This window comes from Felis catus, chromosome F1 (assembly GCF_018350175.1).
Source record: "Felis catus isolate Fca126 chromosome F1, F.catus_Fca126_mat1.0, whole genome shotgun sequence".
NCBI lineage: Eukaryota > Metazoa > Chordata > Mammalia > Carnivora > Felidae > Felis > Felis catus.
The window spans coordinates 27,089,125-27,111,451 of NC_058384.1; the positions used below are offsets into that span (position 1 = coordinate 27,089,125).

General features: G+C 53.8%; 1 protein-coding gene across 4 annotated transcripts in view; it reads right to left on the reverse strand.

The window, feature by feature from the left end:
* Positions 1 to 22,327, reverse strand: part of KIAA1614 (uncharacterized protein KIAA1614 homolog) — a 58,726-nt gene that overhangs the window by 25,651 nt on the left and 10,748 nt on the right. For 2 of the 4 annotated variants that reach the window (XM_045048512.1, XM_045048513.1), the window contains exons 1-4: positions 15,920 to 16,052; positions 13,404 to 14,347; positions 12,627 to 12,690; positions 2,680 to 2,823 (exon numbers count right to left, since the gene is read on the reverse strand). In XM_045048512.1, the coding sequence (XP_044904447.1) occupies positions 2,680 to 2,823; positions 12,627 to 12,690; positions 13,404 to 14,347; positions 15,920 to 15,972 (1,205 nt within the window). In that variant the 5' untranslated portion in view covers positions 15,973 to 16,052. Of the gene's footprint in view, positions 1 to 2,679; positions 2,824 to 12,626; positions 12,691 to 13,403; positions 14,348 to 15,919; positions 16,053 to 17,910; positions 18,050 to 22,327 lie in introns of those variants that run through there. The other 2 variants (XM_045048515.1, XM_045048514.1) reach the window with 2 other exon arrangements.

Sequence of the window (22,327 nt, forward strand, 5' to 3'; positions counted from 1 at the left end):
TCCTGGTGTTAGGAATTCCAACCTAGGTGTGCCTGTCCCCAAAATAGCAAGAGACTGTGTTTCTGGGAGCTGCTCAATTTCTACGCTGATTTGCTTCCAGAAAATGAAGCTACTGATACGTCTTCACCTCCTGGAAAAGGCTGTCTGTCCATGCTTGCCCCGGCCACCTCCAGCCTGGCCGAGGATAAAGAAGGCCTTCTGGAGACTGCTCTGCCTGCCCCCACTCTTCCATCCATCTTTTATCAAGCTGCTCTTTGGAAGGAGTGATGCCCCTGGGCTGAGGCGGGGGGGGGGGGAGGGTGCGGGGGTGCTCCTGCATCTGACTCGGGCCTGGGGCCTGTGTGGCATCACCATGTTAACTCAGCATGGCTCTCCAGGGTGATTTGACAAGCATAACCTTTAGAAGCATCTGCAGCAAGCCATCTGGCGTTGATTTTTCAGCTGCACCCTCTGAGGATTCACCAGGGCTGCCAAGTCAAAGTAATTCTTTTCTGGACACGGCAGCTGCTAAAGTGGGTCACCTTGCATTTCTATAGCATTTCTATGGCCAGGGGACAGCCTGACAAAAGGGAACATACTTTAAGGTTGGCGACTGGGGTTGTGATGAGCTGCTCGCCTAATCTGGGGAAGAGGAAGTGTCCAAGAGCACATTTACACAGTCACGTCTGTTTTGCAAATAGTCCTGCCAATTTTGAGACTACCCAGCCCAACCTAAGTAACCTACAGAAGGTGGAACAGAGGGCTCTGTGAAAGTCTAAGGCTCTGAGCTCCATATATATGAAGAGAAGAATAGTTAGGATGCTTCAGAGAAGCCATGCCCATTCCTAACTAGTCTCCTCCAACCAGAGTGAGACAAGGCAAAAATGTGGAAAGAAAAGGATAGTCTTTTTGGCACAGCTTGCCCAGATTTAGGATCTCCTGAGCCCCTCTCATAGGGGGGTCATAATGACACTGAACTCAGAGGCAGGAGTCAGCCCTCTGCTTATGCTGGAGTCATCTCAATGGTGCCATGACAGTCCACGGCCTTCAATGCACAGGCTCAGTGTCTCCCATCAAAGAGCATATGGCCCAGTTCCACTGAGAATCCTCTGTTCCTCCAGTATCACACAGTGATGGAAACCAGCACACCCAGCATGCCCATCATCGTTGAAAAAGCACAGGTGCCCTGCTTGGGGCAGGCACAATTTGGCCTGGGCTGGCAGCCCCGTGTCAGGTCCACCAGGTGTACTGGCCCTGGGGTGTGCATTCCACGTGCAGGGGGTTCCAGGAGGGGCATGGCACATGGAATGGCAGGCGGGGATGGGGATGGGATGTCACTCCAGGAACAGCCACATATGTGAAGGGCTGGTCTGAATGTCCTTCAACTTGTTCTCTGCCTGCCTCTTCACCCCCAGTGAACTTGCCCTCACCCATGGCTCTAGCATCAGGAAAGCAGGGTAATGCCCAACTCTGCCATTCTGACCTCTTTTCCTCCTCTGCAGATCTTGTATCCAAATGCCTGATGAACATTTCCTCCATTTGGAGGGCAACCTCCTCTAAAGCGTGACCCTGAACTTCATTCCTTGGCTAAGGCCCCACCAAACCTCCAGACACCCAGTCAGAACCCTGGGCTTCCCCCTGGATGCCTTCCCTTCTCACATTTCCTACACCCGGTTAACTAAATAATTACTAGTAAGAGGTAACACTCACATGGTACTCGCTATGCCCCAGGCACAGTTCTGAACACCTTACACATACTGACTCAATATAATCCTCACAACAACCCTGTAAGACTGGCACCATTACAATTCCCATTTTGCAGATGACAAAACTGAGGCACAGAGACTTCCCCAAAGGCACACAGCCAGCAAGTGGCAGAGCCCGAATTCAAACCCAGGGGTCTGGTTCCAGAATCTTAACCACTTTGCTGCTGCCTCAGTAAACCTGCATCCTTTCTGGCTCTTGGCAATTCCTTACCTCCACACCCCCCCCCTCCCTATCACATCTCACCAGGACCACCATGAAGCCTCCTTACCACCCCAGGCCCCCAGATCCAACACATCCCTGCAGCCAGGACAGCTATACTGAGATGCAAATGTGATGATGCTATCTACCTGCTTAAAATCCTGTAGTGGCTTCTAGCTGTTACTGGAGACATCCAAATCTTTCAGCAAGCCTGGAGGCCTCCGTGACCGGCCTGCACTGAGCTTTCTGGCCTTCAAGCCCCTCCCTCCCGTCCCGTGAGCACGGTGTTTCTGCTCATGGTGTCTGCCCTGGGATGCTCACCCCGGCCTCCATCATCCGCCCAGGGAAGGTATACATCTCCTCCAAGCCCCAACTTAGAAGCCACGTCCTCTAGAGCCTCTGCTGTCCTTCCCAGGTGGAGGTATGGGTTTCCTGCCCCGCATTCACGTCTATCCTCTCCTACACCACAACTGTATTGACCTGTTTGCCGGTCTTTCTCCCTGGAGACCGTGACATCTGTCCCCCAGGGAGCTCAGATTATGTGTCATTCACCTTCGAATCCTCCATGTTTGACACTGTAGGCCCTCAGTCAAGGTGTGTTGACCGACTAAATGAATTAACTCAAGCGCCTCACATGGGAAACACACACACAGAGGGAGCAGTGAGCAGCAGTACGTTGGCTGGATCCTACCTCTTCTCCCCGCCTCAGCCCTCCTAGGCCAGGGCCCCACTCACCGGCTGCCCTGGGCAACGGCGGGCACGATATCATGGCTGGCACGGAGGGGCCGGGTCCTGGCCTTCATGCGGGCACGCTGCAGCAGATGCTTGGCTTCCTTATGCCTGGGGCTCAGCACGGACTCCGGCTTGGGACCAAAGGTCCTACAGGGTGGCACACAGGCCAGAGCAGGCGGGGGAGGGATTAGAAGAAAATAACACGGATTAGAAGAGCTTTAACAGCACTGGGCATGGCGGTGCCAGAAAAAGGCCTGCGTGTGCAGCCTTCCTTGTCCGGTCCCCACGCAGAGGGCACCGGCCTGGGGTCTGGGCAATGGCCCTGAGTGTCTCTGGACAGGGCCGGGGAGCTAACCCACCGTGGACAGATTGCCTGCTCAGGAAGTGGAGACAGAAATCCCAGGAGGATCTAAGAAGGGCAGGGGAATCTCCAGATTATTCTATTGTTCCTTCCCTGGGCAGGCAGCCGGAGTTATCTGGGAGGACGGGGGAAGGGCCCGGCGTGTTGGGCTGGGCCCGTGCCCAGCCAGATGGTCTTTACACACATCACCTCCTTCTCTCCTTCTGCTTCTCTCTGCACCCACACGTACCCATGCAAGCCCCCACCGCAGACTCAAGAAGTCAGGCCTCAGCCTGTCACATTCTGCTCCTTTTGGGGGAATGACATTTCTATAAATCCTGGTGCTTGCTTGCCTCAGTCCCGATCCAAACCCGTTAGGCATCGGCTCAGGGCTGGGAGAAATTAAGCTGGACCCACACCAAGTCAGCAAATGGCTCGATTTTCATAATAATAAGGGTCCTCTCCCAGCCCTCCCCACCTACCAGATGTGCGGCCTCCCCAGCCAGTCCAGAGCTGCGGAAAACCACGGTGGCCCTTTTTCAAAGCTGTCTCGCAGACAGTGACATACAGCCAGTGCCAGGTTACAGCAATAACAGCAGCCCCACAGCCTCCCGCTGACAAGCCATTTCTCTCCACAGAGCTTCCTCTCCCCAGCCAGGCTGGCCCAGGGCAGGTGCGCTCTCCACTTGACAGATGAGGGTGTTCCGCAGCAGAGAGGAACATTTGGCATGTTGCTCAAGGTCGAACATCAATTGAGAGCAAAGCAGACGATAGCCAGCCCCACTGCTTCCAGTATCCTTCCCACACCCTCTGTCCCCTCCTTCCTCTCCTCCTTGGATCCCAGGGCAGGCTCGAGAATGTTTGCAGCTGGAGTCAGACATGCTCTTTCATGTGACTTTGGCCTCCCCTGTCCTCACTGTCATATACGCAGGGGCTGTCCTTACCAGGGAGGGTCCACAAAAGGCAGGTAGAGGCCCAGCCAGGCATACCTAGATTTCAGACTGTAGCGCCCCAAATCCCTGGTCTTACCCACCCCGTATGTCACCCGGAGAAAGGGGCCTGACAGGGGGAAGGTACCAAGTAGTTTCCTGGATAACGGAGGACAGATGTGAGTGGAAAATGGCATAATTCCGAGGCGTCCTTGGGACATCCTTGGACAAGCTCTGGGCAGTCTAAGGTCCTTTCTTTCTCTTTCTGTTTCTCTTTTCTTTCCCTTTGCCTTCCCTTCTTTTCTTTCTTGCTCATTGTTTGCACCTAACCTTTCTTTGGGGCCCAAGGGGTGGAAAGAGCTGCCAGAATAAAAGCACCATCTGTGCCCATGAACCCTGGCAGGGCCCAGGCACAGTTCTGGAACCAGGAGGATTTACTGGAGTGACGTGAAAGCGAATCTCCAGGCCCGCAGCCCTGTGGAGCCTCCTTTGGCAGGAGAGGCCTTGCTGTGCACAGCTTCCCAAGCAGGCAGCTCCTCCGATGCACGGCTGCGAGCAGCTGTGCTCCCTGGGGCTCCTGCTCCGACAGCAGAGATAATGAGGTTACCAGCCCGAGAGACGCCCCTGCAGCCGCGGGCCTCTGGCTGTCTGCCCGCACACTTGGAGCCTTCCGGTGACAGCTGTGCTTCCCCGGCTGTCTGAGGGCATTTGTCACAAGACCTGGTGGGCAGGCAGGAGGGCCCCCAGGCAGCTGGCCAGATGCTGCCAGGATTGGCCTTGCCCCCAGGTTTTTAAGCCATTTTCCAGCTTTGCTGTTTCTTTTTTACTCCCTCTACTTGGAGCTGTTAATTCTTTCTTTCTTTCTTTCTTTTTTTTTTTTTTTTCCATCAGCTGCCCTGCTTTGGTTCCTGGCAGACAAAGCTACTTTCTCCACTGATTAGAAAAGCAAGGCTCCTGAAGGCATCCATGCAGTAACAAGCTGAGCAGGGAGGGGAGTGGCAGCCACCTTCACAGATGGCAGTCAAGGTCAGCAGGGTAGGAACTCCTGGCCCTGACCAGCCCTGTGGAGAGGAGAGCAGTCTTCTCCCAGGAGACGGGGGCAGGCAGCCGCGGTGTTGTGGGATGCGGAGCCTTCCCAGCCAGACTGCCCACCCCCCCCCGCCCCCCCGCCCCCATCCATCACTGCATCCTGCTGGTCCGCCCAAGGGGCTCCGGCCCTGCCAGGCACACAGGTTCAGACTCTTCCACCTGAGGGAGGCTTTCCAGTGTAATCTGGCCCTGGCCTCTGCCAAGGGCACACAGCCCTCGAGCCAACCTCTTCCCATCATGGACTATACCCCACAATCTCAGCTCCCACAACTGTGAAAATTTCCTGGAAGGGCTGGGGCAGACAGTGCAGGGCTAGATTAAAGCAACTCCATCTCAGAATAACAGCTTTTGCTACCCTCTGGAAAACCTGCATGTCTGAGACTCATTCGTTCAGCAGGCAGGGCATGGGGATAAAGTGGCTGAGTGCTTTTCTCTCCTGGGCTTTAGTCTCCCCATCTGTAAAGATCGGGAGTTGGATACGGGAGTAGACTCACACCTGCTACCTGTGAGTCTGGGTCTGCCCAGGTAGTCCGGTGCACCACAAGGCTGGGGGAGGGATTTTGAGGTCCTCTCCCTGGGGGGATCCACACCACAGATGTTTGGCCACCAAGGAGCAGCAACACCTACCAGGAACTAATTTGGGGGGACGACCGTTGTTCCACATGAGGATTCTGGCCCTTCCCTCTGCCCCTCCAACCACCAGTGTCCCAAGCTGATTTCAAGGACTCGGGCAGCATGCACCGCCCCCTCCCCCCCCCCCCCCCCAATCTGGCTTGTTCATCTAAGCCAGTTTCCTGGTGGAGAGATACAGGCTTAGCTCCAACCTCAGCTCCCCTCAGGGCCAGACAGGTCGAGGTCTCAAGTCAGGACAGACGCCATTCCTCTCCTAGCCAAGGAGGAAGGGCCGGTCAACAGGACAGACTGGCCTCTTTCTGCAGCCATCATAATCCTGGATTAAAATAATAAGCTCCAGCAAGTCCGGGTCTAACGCTTTCATCTCAAGAACATGAATTAGGGAAATAATTTGGACTCTAAAGAGACCTGATATTTCCCAGATTCCAGGATGCAGTGGGGTAGAGGGGAAACGTATAGCGTACAGAACATATATAAGTCTTTTCCCTCACTATTTTTTCCACCTCTGTATATCATAAAGCCTCTAGATGGCCAAGGATTGAGCTCTCCTGCTGTTATACTGTGTAGTTTCCCAAGGGAGGGGAAGAGAAAAGATGGGCCTGAAACTGATTCCTGGCTGCATGTGCCATGAGGGCAGGATGGTGCCCTGGGTGCACGATCACAGCCACCTTCTTCCCATGGCTGGAGGACACTGACAGGCTGCAGCCACAGTGCTGGTTAAAGCGTGGTTCTGGGGCAGCCTAGCCAGGTTCTCATTCTGGGCTGTCCCCTCACGAGCCATGTCACCCTGGCAGGTTACTTTGGGGTTAAGCCTCAGTTTCCTCATCTGCTAAGGGCTCAGCTGATAAGTGAGCTTGAGCTCCTTAAAAGAGCTCATCACAGAGTCGGGCACTGGGTAAGAGTCAACCAAGGCCAGCAATCACTATTACCACTGCTGTGATTATTAGTAGTATTATTTTAAGTTACTCTCGCCCCCTTATGCACAAAGGATGGAATCCCTAAACATGAACTGGAATCCCTGCCGAAGAGCTCACCTTGTCATGGTCTGCAAGGGGAAGGTATGTTTGGAAGGGAAGCCATCTTGAGGCTAGAGAAGCCTTGGTGGTTTTGCTCCAGACAGCCTCTGACAGGGCTTCACAGAAGAGGCACCTTCCATAGAATGGGAGCCAGAGGAGACTGGCAGCAGAGGGAAGCTGCTGACAGATAATAAACAGGTGCTTATTCTCAACAGGGAAGAGGAGCGGGCTCCTTCAGAATGGCTGCTGTAGGATACGCCTGCCTCACTTAACACCTTTGAAAGGATCTGGGTGGAGGATCCCAGAGCTTTCTTAAGATGCCAACTTCTTATCCGGGGATAGTAGAGGGGCTGGCTTTGCCACTCTTCTTGAAGGCTTCTTGAAGAAGGCTAACAAACTCCCTATGGGGCTGCCCTTCTGGTCAGCACCGCCTGGCCTCAGTGTGTGGAGGCAGGTGTCCGAAACACCCCCACATAGTGGGAAGAGTGGCCGGCTCAACTCTGGAGGCCAGGAAGGAGGGTTTCCTCTTGTTGAATTTCAGACCACCCCCCACAGACGGTCTAGGGTAAAGTAATTTTCTACAGCCTCTGTTTTCACAAAGATTGGGACCATAATGAGAATGTGTGGCGTGTATGTGAGTGAGGTAATGGAGTGGCAGAAAGCTCCAGGTGGCACTCGCTGTGCATTAGGGTTTCAGTGTTAGTGTCCTTCCTTCTCCACCCAGGACTTAAGAGCACTAGGTGAGCGGGAGCACAGTAAGCATTTGAAAACACCTGGTGGGTGGTTTAATTTTTCTTTTTAGTTTTATTCTTGGTAGGCTTGAGATTGCTAAGGGGGCTTTCGTCCAGTTTTCCTTCGTGTCTGTATATCTTTTATTTTTTAATTTTTTTAATCTTTATTTAATATTGAAAGAGACAGACAGACCGACCAAGTATGAATGGGGGAGGAGCAGAGGGAGACACAGAATCCAAAGCAGGCTTCAAGCTCTGAGCTGTCAGCACAGAGCCCAACATAGGGCTCGAACCCACAAACCACGAGATCGTGACTTGAGCCAAAGTCAGGCACTTAACCAACTGAGCCACCCAGGTGCCCCCGTGTCTGTATATCTGGGTAGACAGGATGGCAGGTGGCTGGGGATACGCAGGACAGGTTGGCTCTGCCAGCTTTCATTAACCCCTTGCTCTGGGGTGTCCTCAGGTACACCTATAGCCCTGAACATCCTGGGGATGTGCAAGAGTGGCTCTTCTCCCATGCTCACCCCCAGGACTCTTCACGTACCTCCTAATCCTAGGGGCCCAGAAGATCCAGAACTGGACTGGTAAGCCAGAGTGATCTCCAACTCTCTCACCAGCTCTGTAGCATGGGCACCAGGCCACAGGGGACAGCAACGGTCCCGCACTGTCAGAAGACGCTGTGGTCTTACCACAGAGGGAGTGGGTGTGGCAGGAGGAAGATGGTTAATGTCTCTCGTTTTTTACTGCCCTACTTAAAATCTAAATTTCAAAGCTCTCCACTTATGGAGAGCCAGCTTCCCCACCCTGTATCCCGATAGTACCCACGCATTCCACCTCACCCTTCTCCCAAGCATTCCTGTAGGTCCTACCCACCGGGAGTGTCCTCTCCTGTTTCCATCCAGATCCTATCAAGCCCACCTACACTCATGCATATGTGCTTCTGCCAAGAAGCCTGTTCCGTGCAGCTACTTGGCCGGTACCGGGTCCCGGAGATAAGACCGGCACAGTTTTTGCCCCCAAGGAGCTCCAGGAGGAGACCCACCAGCAACATCTACGGCCAACGCTGAGGCAGGCAGAGAAGGCAGTGAGCACAACAACGGGCTATTCCCTCTGAAATTATACACAGGGGTCGGTTCACAGGAGACTCTCCAAAAGTGTTAGTGAATACATTAACTTCTAAAAAGCTGGCAATATTCTCGCAGCTGTGGGTCTGACCACTAGAGCCACAGGCACGGCCTCTGAAATTCTCGGGGGCTCCCTGCCTGCCTCACTTTAAACTGGAGTCTCACAAACTGCTTTGGGCGGGGAGTTTTGACCTCTAGCAATCCCAACAGGGGCCTGAACACTGGGACCCACCAGAGTGTGAGCTGCTGCAGGCTGGCACTCTGCCCTCTCTTTTCATGAAGAGGCGTGGGAACTGGAGACTGGGCTTCCCCTGAGCCTCAGCTTCTGAAGTGGGCACGATTCTACCACAGGGATGGGGTTGGGGAGGGGGGGGAGTTGGAATCAACAGCCTAGGGAATCCTCTGAGTTTCCTTCATCATCAGAGCACAAATAAAACACAGCCCCAGGGACCCTCTCCTCTCCATTTCCCCCTCCCAGCAGAGTGGTAATTAAAGCCCTGCAGACACACTTGAGGACCTGGGGCACTGATCGCGCACACGGAAGGTCCTGATTTGAGCCGGAGCAGCCTCAAGAGGGCGCCCTGGCACCCTGGCACCTCTGGCTTCACACAGGTTTTGCACACGCTGGGATCCCATGCTTCACTTGAGATCCTGAGGCAATCTGTAATCCTGATCTGCTCTCTCCGAGCCTCAGGATAGGGAAAAGGCTGAGCTGGTCGTGGCTATTTTACGTTGTGGGGATGGGATGCTCGCGGGCTGCGAAGAATGGAAGAGGGCAGGGCCAGGCCTGGGCAGAGCACACGCTTCACTGTCCTCCCCACTCCGGTCTCTGACAAGCCCAGTTCCCAGTTGGCCCGTGAACAGGTGGCTGACAGCACTGGCCCCCGTTTGCTCTCTCTGAAGTGCTTACCGCCCCCCTCCTCTCCCCAAATTCCCACTTCCCAAATCATCTCAACAGTGGCTTGGAAGAAACAAGAATGGCCTGTGGAGCCCATCACCTCCCCTTCTTTGCCTATCCCTGAGAACACCTGGCCAGCGCTGGGGGAGGCAGAAGACCCCCACTCAAGGAGTGGCCTGTGGGGCGCAGACAGGACAGCTGTGGCAGTGTGGGAAGAGGGTTAGAGCGCAGGTTTCAGCACCAAGCAGCCCTGCATTCCCATACTTCATAGCTGTATGACCCTGGGCAAGTCATTTAATCTCTCCCCAGAGGGGCCTCTTTGTGAGCGAAGCAGGAACAATCCATATAGCTAGTTATGAGGATAAAGTGAGAATGTGGTGAGCACTTAGCACAGGCCCTGGCACACAACAAGAGCTGTGGTCCTCAACAACACGTTGTCCTCCTCCCTCGCATGGTCCTCTGGAGGGAAGGACTGGCCACTGGGATGTTCCAGCTCTCTAGGACGGGACCTTCTCTTGCCCCTCAAGAGGCAACACTGGGGGCAACACTGGGGTCAGGGGATGGAGGTCAGCATTTGGCCCTCAGCATGCAGGGTCCCAGCGCACTTCTGATGTTCCCACGGCATCACAGGTACCTCACTTCCAAGGCCGACTCTCCCCGTGACCATCCCCCTCAACAGGCTGGCCACACATCCCCACCCCCGACCATCAGACAGTGACGACTGTCTTAGGCTCTGCAGTAACCATCATTTCGTGAGCTTCTTGTCTTATCACCTTGCAAAGCAGTAACAATTGTAGACAATTATAATCAAATACACATTGGATTAATGTGTATTTTATAATTAAATACACTTTGGGTTAATTCCATCAAATGGTTACTTGATGCAATACTGAACGGCACTGATGCTAACCTGAGTGTGAAGCAGGACCATTTATGCCTCCAACCCTCAGAGGAGAGGACTCACTGCCTGAGCACGTCCTGACCCCTTAAGGATGGCCATCTTGATGCCCGGCCATAGCTTCAGAACACCCCACTGCCCAGGGCCCTAAGCCTCTCCGTACAGACGCAAAATCCCCAGGACACTGGTCCCATGTGGTGCTCCTGGACCGCAGAGAGGAGAGTAGCATGCCTTACTTCGGAAGTCTCTTGGGGAGGTTAGCTATACAGAAATGGCATCAGTAAATCCACCCCCGCCAGGGGACAGATGGAGCCTGCCGTGTCTTAGGGACCACCTTCATATCTGCCAGGAGACCAGTAATAGAACCAAATGAGGAGCCCTGTCCGAGGGGGCCTCAACACATGGCCGACCTTTCTCTCATCCTTGAACTAGACATGTTCCCTGGCCCTTCAGCGTGGGGGTCTACTCAGCAGGGGCCTGACTGTAGATTGCCAATAGAGGTCAGTGGGGCACTCTGACCTTCCAAACAAACCAGAGGATGGAGTTTTCCCCATGCCAACTCTATGCCCAGATATATGCTGGGCACAGTCTGAAAGCTCACTCACACAACTTCTCTCCACACACCCATACCCGCCCAGCATATACCTACATACCACACAGTACACATATATGCACACATCCATGTATCCTGCACCTGCACACATACACTCGACCTGAACCCTAAAATGCTGCAGGTGTCCTGGCAGTTTAAACCACAGTCTAGAAATCGCCATCCTGAGGATTATACACAAATGCCATCTCCTCACGGTGCTGGGGGGAGAATACCTTCCTTTGCTATGGTTGAGGTTCTCCTCCTTTAAAACAGGTATTTTCATCACTTATTATCCAACATGCAAGTTGGGAGCTTTGGCTTCTCCCTTCAAGAGAGAGGTCCGGACAAAGCCCCCAGTGGCAGCACCTTGCAGCTGGGCCTCTCTCCCAGCCCCGGAAGAAAGGGTGTGAGGGGTGGGGGGCAGAAGCAGCCACAGGAAGAGGACGCACCGTCTTTGCCTGCCTCAGCTGCCTTCTCTGCGGGCTCTCCGAGGAAGCAGGAGGGAGAGGGAGGAGGACAGGGTGTCGCTGAGGACCACAGTCCTTTCTGCAGTCACAACCCTCCATGCCGTGGCCGGGCTACGGGGAGACCTGATGAGAGGCAGAAGACAGTGGCCGTGGAGGCAGAAGAAGAGAACCCTAGCAGAACGGAGTCAACTATGATTCCAAGTCATAGATAGTGAGGGACGACGGAGCCAGACAGCCCCCTGTCCACCAGGCCCTTGGCCAAGGCCACTGCAAAGGCCAGTAGCCAAGCAGGAGCTGGGTCGCCTGAATCTGGGGAGTCCTCAATTTGTAAAGGCAGGGCCAAGAAATGTGCCCTCCACATTTTCTGGAGGGCAGGTCAGATGAAGTGGAATTTATGTATGGAATGGCCTGGTGATGAAGAAGTAACAATTCCGACCTCTGACCTCCACAGAAACCATGAGACCCTCAACAAGTGACGACACTGCACAGCCGGAGAAATGGAGCCTCTCCGGCGCCTGGCGTTCTGCAGCCAAGAGCTCGGCAAAGACTGAGGCCGAGGCCAACCTCTGAGTGGGTGTCAGAGAGAGCCGCTCACCCCAACCGAGCGCACGTCCTGCCGGGTCAGGACACTACCCATGTCAGAAAGTGGCCCCACTGCTCCAACCACCCTGGTGTGCCAGGTCCCCGAGACACTGGTGGAGGGGCTGGAGCAAAGTCTGTGGGATGTCACAGGAGAGACTGGAGGAGGTGAAATCCTTTACAGGAGCCAGCACCCCCCCGGATGGGAAAGGGACCGTGGGGTGAAAGCTCTGCATTTGTGTACCCTCCCTAAGGATTTTCAAAACTCTTCTCTCATTTTAGCCTCATGACAGTCCTGGGAAGTCAACCAGACAGATACTATTTGGGCCACTTTAAAGATAAAGAGAGCCCAGAACAGGGGATATGACCCAGGGAGGCAGAGCAGGTTGCTGGTATACTCATGGCACTGTGCCCTGCACCCAGCAGTTTTGCTCAAGTGGCACCCAGGCACCAGTGGGCGCTGGGGGTGACTGGCACATTCTATGGGGTCTCACATAGGAGGATCCCCAGCGGCGCACTGTGCACTGGTCTGCTGGTGTGGGATCTGCCTGCCTCTTGCTTTCTCGAGGTCTCCCACTCTCCCGGTGCTGGGTAAGCGAGGGGACCACAGCAAGGAGGCCAGGAGAGGAGGTGCGCACCCTGGGCTCTTACCTGTTCTGGTCTGAGTCCTGCAGGGAGATGCCTGAGTCCCAGTCCACATCCCCGGGTGGTCGTTCTAGGAGGCAGAACAGAAGCAGAGATCAGGGCAGAGCCAGAAACTGGGCTCTCAGGGGCCACTCAATGAACATGGAGAAGACAGTCTTCTTCACAAGCAGTTTGCTCCCCAGATAAATTCAACTCTACTCTGTGTCTCAGCCTAAGAAGTGGAGGCACGGCCTGTCACGGTGACAGCTGGCGGGCACTGCCATGGGCCCAGGGGACCGTGTGGGTCCTGTCAGGTGTGGGGTGAGGAATGGACTTTGGGGTGGGAGGAAGGACGTGAAAGAAGGCGCTCTCGGACCTGAACACTTCACATCCCGCTGCCCGAGTACCGCCCACCTAACAGAACACCTGACCTGTTTGTGGGTAGGGTTTCCCCCAGGAGGCAAAGAGGTCCCCTGGGAGCTGAGGGCAAGTCAGCGGAGGGAGGTGCAAAATCCCACTCCAAAAGGACCACAAGAGAGAACGAAAGGGAAGAAATCATGGTAGCCTCCACGCCAAGCAGAGGGTGGCCTCCAGTTGGTCTGGAGGTCATGGGGTCTTCAGCAGACAGGTAGAGAATCTATGTCAGAGCCAGAATAAAAGGACTTCTTGATGAATTAGGTGACAGGCAGCTGTGCTCTTCTCCCCTTCCTGCCCCACCCCTCCGCAGGTGTCCTCTTCCCCCTTGTCCCCTCCTGGACTCCCTCCTTCTGCCCCCACCACCCAGACCTACAGAGTGAGCCTCACCTGGTATACCTCTGTCCCGGGATGGAGTCCAGGCTGAGATTTCCACCTTGGCGGGGCCTTGCCCCCCAACACTGAGCATCTCCTGCAGCAGAAGGCGGTTCCTCTCCACCCGGTCAGACAGGGACAGGGCACTGCCCCCAGTGCCCAGAGCCCCCAGGTCTCCAGCTCGCCAGAGGCCCCCGAGCAGGGCTGGCCTGGGGACAAAGTCTTCCTCGGAGGTCAGAGACAAACTGTCCAGGTCTCCACCTGTAACTAGACCATCCTGAAGGGCATATGACCTTCCTTTTCTCAGGTGGGGCACGTGGGTGATTTTGTTACAAGGACCAGGGCCCCCAGGCCGGCCCGGAGTGACTGTATGGATAGGGCTCTCTGGCAAAGAGCCAGGCCCTGGCATCAGGCTCCTCTCATTGTCCGGCAATGCCCACACTGCTTCTGGAGGCCACGGGCTCTTCCCGTTCCAGCACTCAAGCCCAGAAGAAGGCGGCCTGGGCGGTCTGGGAACCTCCTTCCTGGCAGGTTCACTCTTGTTGACAACACTGTCCAGCTGTGCATCAGTCAGGTTCTGAGCAGGGAGGACCACCTCAGCATCCGGCAAGGAAGACCCCTCTGACAGAGTCCCAGCTCCACCCACCCTGACTCGCCTGCATTTGGATTTCTTAGATGGCCTCTCCTGAGAAGTGAGGCAGGGGCTCACCCCCTGTTTGCCTGCTGTCATCTTTTCCTTCAAGGCCCTCACCTTGGTCTCCAGCACAGAGGGACCTTGGCGGTGTATCCCCAGTGCACCGGGGTGCTGGGGGACCATCAGGTTGGGTGTTCTGTCTTCCAGAGAGCAGGACCAGGGTCCTGGGAGGTGTCCATTATCCAGCCGTGGTTCAGGGCCACCTCTCTCCACACCTGAGGTCATCTCCATGGAGCTGGCTGTTCCGCTCCCTGTTTTGGTCCCTCTGGAAAAGAAAACAGACAAAGCTCCTGAGACCCAGCATATGGCTAGTAGCTCCAACACCCTCCTGGGTCCCCAGAGTGCCTTGGTTTTGAGCCCTGTCCAGATGAGAAAAAACATGGGGACAGAGCTTTGAAAACTATAAATCATTGGATGGGACACACAAGTTACTATTGAGTTTTTTCTTCCAAGTCTGAGGAGCGTTCTAGTTTTTCTACCCCCATTTTAGAGATGGAGCACAATGAAGCTTCAAACAACAGCCAACTGTGGACCGGAGTGAAAACAGGGGCCAGATTTCCCAATCCCTGGCCTCTTGCTTTGCTGACAAGTGACCTCAGAGGATGTCAACCTCTGTTAATAGCAAACACGCTCTTCCCTTTTTAAGGGAAGCCAGTGCAGATGAGGGGCTTCAGGAAGATACCCCACAGGATCTGACTCTCTGGTTCAAGGTGCCCACCTGTGTACAAGCCACAGGACTGCAGCATGGGGCTGCGCTCAGAGGGTGGCCACGATTAGTCACCGACTCCTGTCCACATGTGCTGTGTACCAGGCAGGCCTGCAAGGGCTTTCAGACACTCTCAAATAATCCTCACACACTCTGCCAGGATGGGATTATCCTCCTCATTTTCACAGACAGGGAAACTGAGGCACACAGAGATTCGGTCAGGCAGGCGGAGGCCGGGTTTGCAACGCAAAGCTTCTCCTTCCAAGGCCGGGGCTTTTTCAAAGCACTCCGTGATCAAGTGATCACTTACCCCCCACCCCCCTCATTCTGTAGAGGAGAATATCCAGACTGGAGGGGTTAAGTGACTTGCCAGAATCACAACACTCCTTGGTGGCACGGTTGATGTCATAGTCTTCACAGGGAATGAAAATGAGGATTTTATTCACCAAGTGGTTCAGTGCACACATACGTGCCACGACGTGTTAATATCCACCCGCTCTCTGGGAAAATGCTCTGAAACACCATACGTTTATATATGTCTCACTTGAAGTAAATGGCTTGTGCAGAAAAATCCATATTTACTTAAGTTACAAATTAGGAGTTAATTTTTCACTTCAAAAAAAGTTCATCACAGAATTCCCCGAAATAGTCGTTTACGACCAATCGGCTTAAACACGTTGCAGGAATGTACACACTTCATAAAGCAAAGGACACAGTGCAAATGTCCCATCAGCCTTACGCCGGGGAAGCGCAAAGGGGTATCGTCAGGCGGGCGAGATCATTTCCTCCACCGGTTGATCTAGAAGTTAACAACTTTCTCCTGCAGCCCGGCCGCCGAATCCTCTCTTGTAAAGTTCAGTTCAGAAAACAGGGGGTTCGGGGCAATCCCAGCCAGGGGAAAAGCACTTCCGACGGGGAGCCTCTGGCACCGCGCCCCCGGAGAACCCGTCTCCTCCAACGGGGGCTCCCCGGGGCGCGGGCAGCCTTCCGGGGAGGCGCCGGCTCTCGCCCCCACAGGCTGAAGCGGGAAGGACTCTCCGCGCCCTCCCCCGCGCCCCTGCTCGCACCCCCCCCCACCCTCCCCCACCCCTCCGTCCCGGCCCGCCCGGCGCCTCGCTCCCGCGTACTCACTGGGGGCCGCCGCCCGCCGGCTGGGCCGCCGCCGCCTCCGGCACCCCCTCCATCCCGCGGCGCGGCCCTGCTCCGGCCCTCTGCCCTCCGGCCCCGCCGTGCGGTGTGGGGTGCGGGCCGCCGCCTGCCTGCGGGGTCCGAGGGCCAAGCGGGCGCGGCCCGGGCTGGAAGGAAGCGGCATGGGCTGCCAGGTCCCGGCTCTGCCCGCGCGGAGAGAGGCCGAGCCGGGCGCGCCCCGGGCCGGGAGCGGAGAGAGGGAGCGCGGAGGGCAGAAAGGCGGGGCGGCGGAAGGGGCTGGAGGAGCGGGACCGGGCCCCCACCCAGGCCTCCGCCGCCCTCCGCTCGCCTCCTTCTCGCGGCCGCGGCGGCGGGGCGTCCCAAGGGCGGGAGGACGAGCGGGGCCCGGGCGCCGGGGGACCGACCCCTTGGCGCGGGGCCGGGCCAGGCTTCGGGGCGTGCGCAGCGGGGGACGCGGCTCCACGCGGGCGAGGGCCAGGAAGACCTCGCGTTCCTCCCCGGCTCCCCGGGGAAGCGTGCAACTCCACACCCGGGGCTTGGGGAGCAGGCTCGGCTGTCCCGGGGGAAGCTAAGGAATGCCCTTTGTTTAGACAACTTTTCCCGAGGTCTCGGTCCGCCCTCCCCGAGGTGCCCTTTCCAGACGCTCGCGGGTACCCAGAGTGGAGGCGGGCTCCCTCATCCTGCCCGGTCAGGGGGAGAGCCTGGTCCCTGCGTTGCCACCCCCTGGGATAGGGATCGGTTCTCAGAGTCCTGGGGACTCTTGAAGAGACCGGGTCGCTTCTTCCACACCCGGGAGCAAGTAGCAGCCAAGGGCTTTACCTGCAGCTGTGACCCAAACCAACGGGATTTTCTTTCTCTTTCCACCCAGAGGGAGGTAACAGAATCTCACCTGTTACCAAACATTTCTACACAAAGGACGGGAAACAGCAAAAGAGTTAGGACCCAGGAGATTCCAGAAATCTCTACAAAGGCAAAGTGCTCATCCGTCTTTGCTTCAGATGACAGGCTTCTCACTAAAGATGGTTTGCTCTCCTGTTTGTACCTTGCTCACTACCGTCACCATCCAGATGACAGGCACGGGCACAATGAGGACCACACAATGGGGGGCGGGGGAGGGGCGGCGCGCGGGAAGGATGGTTTCCAGAGGAGGCCTGGCTCTGGAGTGAGCAGGACTTATCCTGCAGCAGGTGGGGGCATCCGGGCACAACCCCCCAGGCCTGAGAGCAGCTGTTTGGGAAACTATGCTAGATTGGCCTTGGGCTACTTTAGGAACCCAGTGGATTATCTAGGGCAAACCCTTTGTGTTACAGAACACACGCAAGCTCAAACAGCTCTCTCCTGTCAGGTGTCCAAAGCCTGGGACCAAAGCTCTTGCATCCCCTCTCTCTCCATTATTCCCAGAGCAATCAGTTCCTCCAACAGGGCACTTTGTGCTGTTGATTAATCCTGACCACTTCATAATACGGTTATGTGCCGTCTATGGAGGGTGTACGGAGCATCCTTTCTACAGCTTAGGAAACTGAGTGAGGTGATCTCGCCAGGATCACAGAGCTAGTGAGTGGTAGGCTCTCTAGAGTCCGAGACCCTCCCCTCAACCACACTGCCCGGCGCTGTCGTCAGCCTTCTGCTTGTGCACATTCAGCATGGATGGATTTAGTTTAAAGAATCCAAAACTTGTGAAGTGCTGTAAGAGCAAAGTTACGCTGCCGCACAGTCTGGCCCTCCCTGTCTGGATACCTTCTGCCATTCTTATTCCTGTGATCCAGGGTAAAGTCCCGTAAACCTTGCAAACCTCTCTTCCATGTGCGGTGTCAAGGCTAACAACAGTACTGTTACGGTTATTGGGGAATTTCTATGAGCTAAGGTACTCAATATAGGATCCTTTAGGTCTTTACAACAATCACAACGTCAGTATAGTACATCTCCACTTTAGGGATAAGGAAATTGGGGTACAGACAGGTTACCCGACTTGCCTGAGGACCCACAGCTAATATAGTCAGAATCTGAATCCAGTCCTGTATGGCTCCACGATCTTCTGCCTTGCTTCCTTCTTCCAGAGGCTCTCAGAGCTCAGACTCTGAAGGGTAACTTTAGGACTCCTGCTCCCCACCCCCAGAAGTTAATGATCTGTAAGGCAAGTTTCTGAAAGTTCCAGCAAAAGCTTAATGTTTAAAGGAAACCTGCTCCCCCCGCCTTTTGAGATGCAAATAATCACCTTCAGCTGACTCATTATGTTTGTTACTTTACACTTAATGTAGGGGGAATGGGTGTCACATCTATATAGAGGTTTTAAAAGCCATCTAAAAATACCAACAGGCAAATCCTCACAAGCTATTAAATTATCACGGCATTCACATGTCTGAGAGCGATTCTCATTCATCTGGATTCTGTCTGGTTCAGCAAATATCTGTTGAGTTTCTACTACGTGCCAGGCACTGGAAAGACACAATGTAATACCATAAGCCCTGTCCTTGAGGAATTTCTGTTCAAGTTGGTGCAGGGGGAAGGGAAACAAAACTTCCATATGAGTGCTCCCCAGGCAGGGTAGCACAGAATGGAGGTATAGGTCTGCTTCCAGGAACAGCAAGACTGAGGTGTGTCTTGGGTGGGAGGGGTATCGCAGAGAGTGGGTCTTGGAGTTAGCCAGACAGAGGGGGAGGGGTGGGAGAGCCATTTCTGTCAGAGAGATTAGCATAACCACTGGCATCCAGGTGTGAAACTGCCTGGTTTCACTGTTCTAAAGTGCAAAAGTTACACTGGTTAAAAGGCAAGGGTGGGGCGCCTGGGTGGCTCGGTCGGTTATGCATCCGACTTCAGCCCAGGTCACGATCTCACGGTCCGTGAGTTCGAACCCCGCGTCGGGCTCTGTGCTGACAGCTCAGAGCCTGGATCCTGTTTCAGATTCTGTGTCTCCCTCTCTCTCTGCCCCTCCCCTGTTCATGCTCTGCCTCTCTCTGTCTCAAAAATAAATAAACGTTAAAAAAAAAAAAAGCAAGGGCAGGGCTGAAGCTGCAAAGCAGGGGTGACTCCTCTGGGGTCCGGGTGAGGAGCTTGGGTGCTGTTCTGTGTCGTGGGAACCCCTAGGAGGTGGGCTCCCTTGAGCACAGCACGTTTCTGGACTGGAGAACTAATTTACATCCCGTGTATCAGAATCCGTCATTACCATTTTCTGGAGAGAAGTCTAGGAGGAGGGACACAATCACACTAGGAGGTACGAAGCCATCACATAGCCTTCTTCCTAGGGCTCGTACAACTAGGGAACCGCTTTGAACAACTAAGGAAACCCACCATCCCAAGAAGCCTCCTTCCCCTTAGCCTGGGTGAAAACACGGCCTCAGTCCTCCTCCTCACCTTCCCCCAACACGTTCTGAACACGCAGCTTGAATAAGGAGCCGTATAGGATGTGGAAATCGGGTTTCATGTAGGATGAAGGGATGGGTGAGAGATGGTCCTATAAGGTGACACCGTTAGGGGTGAGTGGAGTGGGAATGGGGTGGGAGGGACACCTCTCCCGTCCCTCTACTGTACTACCTGGAGGAGCTTGTCCAACCGGAAACCCCAATTCTGTGCCTGCCCCTGTCTCGGTCATGAGACACCAGGGCAACAGACCCTGGAAGAAGCTTCTGGGGATGCTGTTCATAGCCCCAGGGACTTTTCTTTCCAGCAGAGGCCCAGGAGAGCACTGGGACTTGTCTCCCTTGTGCCTGCCTCTCCCCTGCTTAGAACTCCCCCACCACTTCCTTGGGCCTGTGCGGACTCTCCTGAGACACGGCGAAGGGTTGATTCCGAGGTCTGACTCGTGGAGGTTCTGATTCTGTAGGCTGGAGTAAGGCCCAGGGGTCTGTCTCCTAATAGTCTTCCTGAGTGCTTTTCAGGCTCAGTTTGGAGAAGCACGGGCCCTGTGTGCAAACTCAAACCCCTTCGTATGGCCTGGTGGGCCTCCGGTGTGAGCTCACGGCCGGACAGCCCATCCTGCACGCCTGCCACACGGAACTACTTCCAGCCCCCCCACCCCCCCATGGGCATGCTGGATCATGTCTTCTTGCCTTTGCCCAGCCTTTCCTCCAGCCTGAACCACCTGCTTCCCTCCACATACGTGCCAACTTGACTGTCTCCTCCTGGAACTCCCACACAGCTCACATGGCACCTTCTCAGGAAAGCCTTCCCCAGTGCCGGCCACAGTCCTCCTAACCTGGGTTACAGCGCCCTGGGTCCGCTGCTTCCAGACCATTTGTCACACTGACACTTCACAGAGCACTTCCTGATCCCGATCTGTGTCCCTGGCCCCTGAAACATGCCTGCCACATAAAAGGTATTGACTAAATGCCAGGTGCTTAAAAGAAGGAAAAAAAATCCTTGTCAGGTAAGGATGCCTGACAGGAGAAGAGGGGTGCTGCTTGTTCAAAGGATCAAGGTCACCTTCCAAAGGATTTGGTTCATTCTCTTGACTTGGCCAGTCCTGCCCCAGGGTCTGTGAGAAAGTAGGTCACTGGCAGGGCTAGGACCAGCACCCAGACTTCCTGGCCAACTCTGATTTTCACCTGATGTCCAGGCCTACTTGCCTCTGCCCTTCCTCCCTCTTTTCCAAACAGCCGTTTGTCACCGGCAGTGGTATGGGACTCCAATTCTGAGTGAGCCTGGAAATTTGGAGATAAAATAGCTCCCAGAAGAAGAAATGGATGGGGGAGGAGAGAGAGCAGATCACGAGAGGGAAGCACAAACAGGGTGGGAGAGGATCCCAGAAATACATACGGTCAGGCAACGTGACATCTAGGCCCTCCAGAGAACAACTACCTGGTCATGCCTCTCTGCACACTCCAACACACACACACACACACACACACACACACACACACACGTGCGGGAGCACATACATGCCATGCTCTCCTATACCACACCTGCCTGAATGGACCAAGTCCCAGGGAGAACAGAAGCGTGGTTCTTACCTGGCCTCAGTTAGTCTGAACCACTCCCCCCAGCAGGGAGCCCACTGGGGCAGGACAGGGACCTTCCCGGAAGATAAAGACTTTGGACATCACTGCCTTTGATGCCCACTCACCCCACCTCTGCCCTGACTCTGCTAGGCATCTGTTCCTATGCCCGAGTCCAAACAGCAGCTATTCATTCATAATCCTAATCACAGGGAAATGACTAGGATTAGGAAAATATTTTAACGCTCTCCCTCCTACTCTACCATGGCCTGCTCTGTGGTGGGGGCATCAATGTGAGGAGAGGGCACCTGGCTTTAACTTATCTGTCAATAACCACTATCATCTTGGCTGAGTCAATTTTCTCATCTACAAATGAAAGCAGATTCAGGGAGAAAGATATTGGAGGAGGAACTCAGCCCTGAAGTCATGTTTGTGACAGTTTTTCATCTTGAGAAAAGACAGAAAAGTGCCCAGAAATCTATTAGTAATTTGCTTAAGACATATGAGAGATGATGAAGGAATATATTAGTATAATCTGGAAAAGTAATAGCCCATTTAGAAATAACTTTTATGCCAAAAGACATTTACAAGAAGGTTAATGGCAACATTGTTCACAGTACAAAACATCTGAAGACCATCCAAAGGTTTATCAATAGTAGAAAAGATAATTTTGGCATATTTGTAAAATGGAATATTAGATATCAATAAAAATGAACACATGATAGCTACATAGAACAACGTGGCTGATTCTTACAGGTTGTTGAGCAAACAAGTCAAAAAAGAAACAGATGGCATTAAGCAGAAAATTCTTTAGAGACACATACACTACATAGGCGGTCAAACTAGTGGAAAGCAAGAGAATTATTAAAACAGATAATAATATAATGGCCTCAGTGTGGGGAAAAAAATGTCAGATGACAATTGGAGAGAAGGGTATGAAGGGTTTCAAAGGCAGAGGTAATGCTTTTTTGAGTTGGGTGGTGAATATATGGATGTTTACAATGTACATTATATATATATGCATATATATATATATACACATGTGTATACACACACACCATATAATATATATAATGTATGTAATATGTAGCATATATATAATGTGCATACAACACATGCCATAATTTAAAATATATATAATGTACATACAACATAATTTTTTACAAATATAGAATCTATATATGAAAAAAAAACCCTCTTTACCATCTATGTGAAAGAAGACCTGGGTAAATGGAGAAATATTTACTCCATGTTCCTGATACTTATTGTATATTATGAAGATGAAAATTTTCCTTGGATCTAAAGAGTTAAATATAATTTCAGCCAAGAGTCCATATATAGGCAAAAATATTTAAGAGAAAAAAATGTATACAAGAAAGAGAAGGAAAGAAAAAAAAGAAATGAGAGGAGGCTTACTCTACAAAATACAAAATTGTGCTATAAGTTTATAATAATTAAT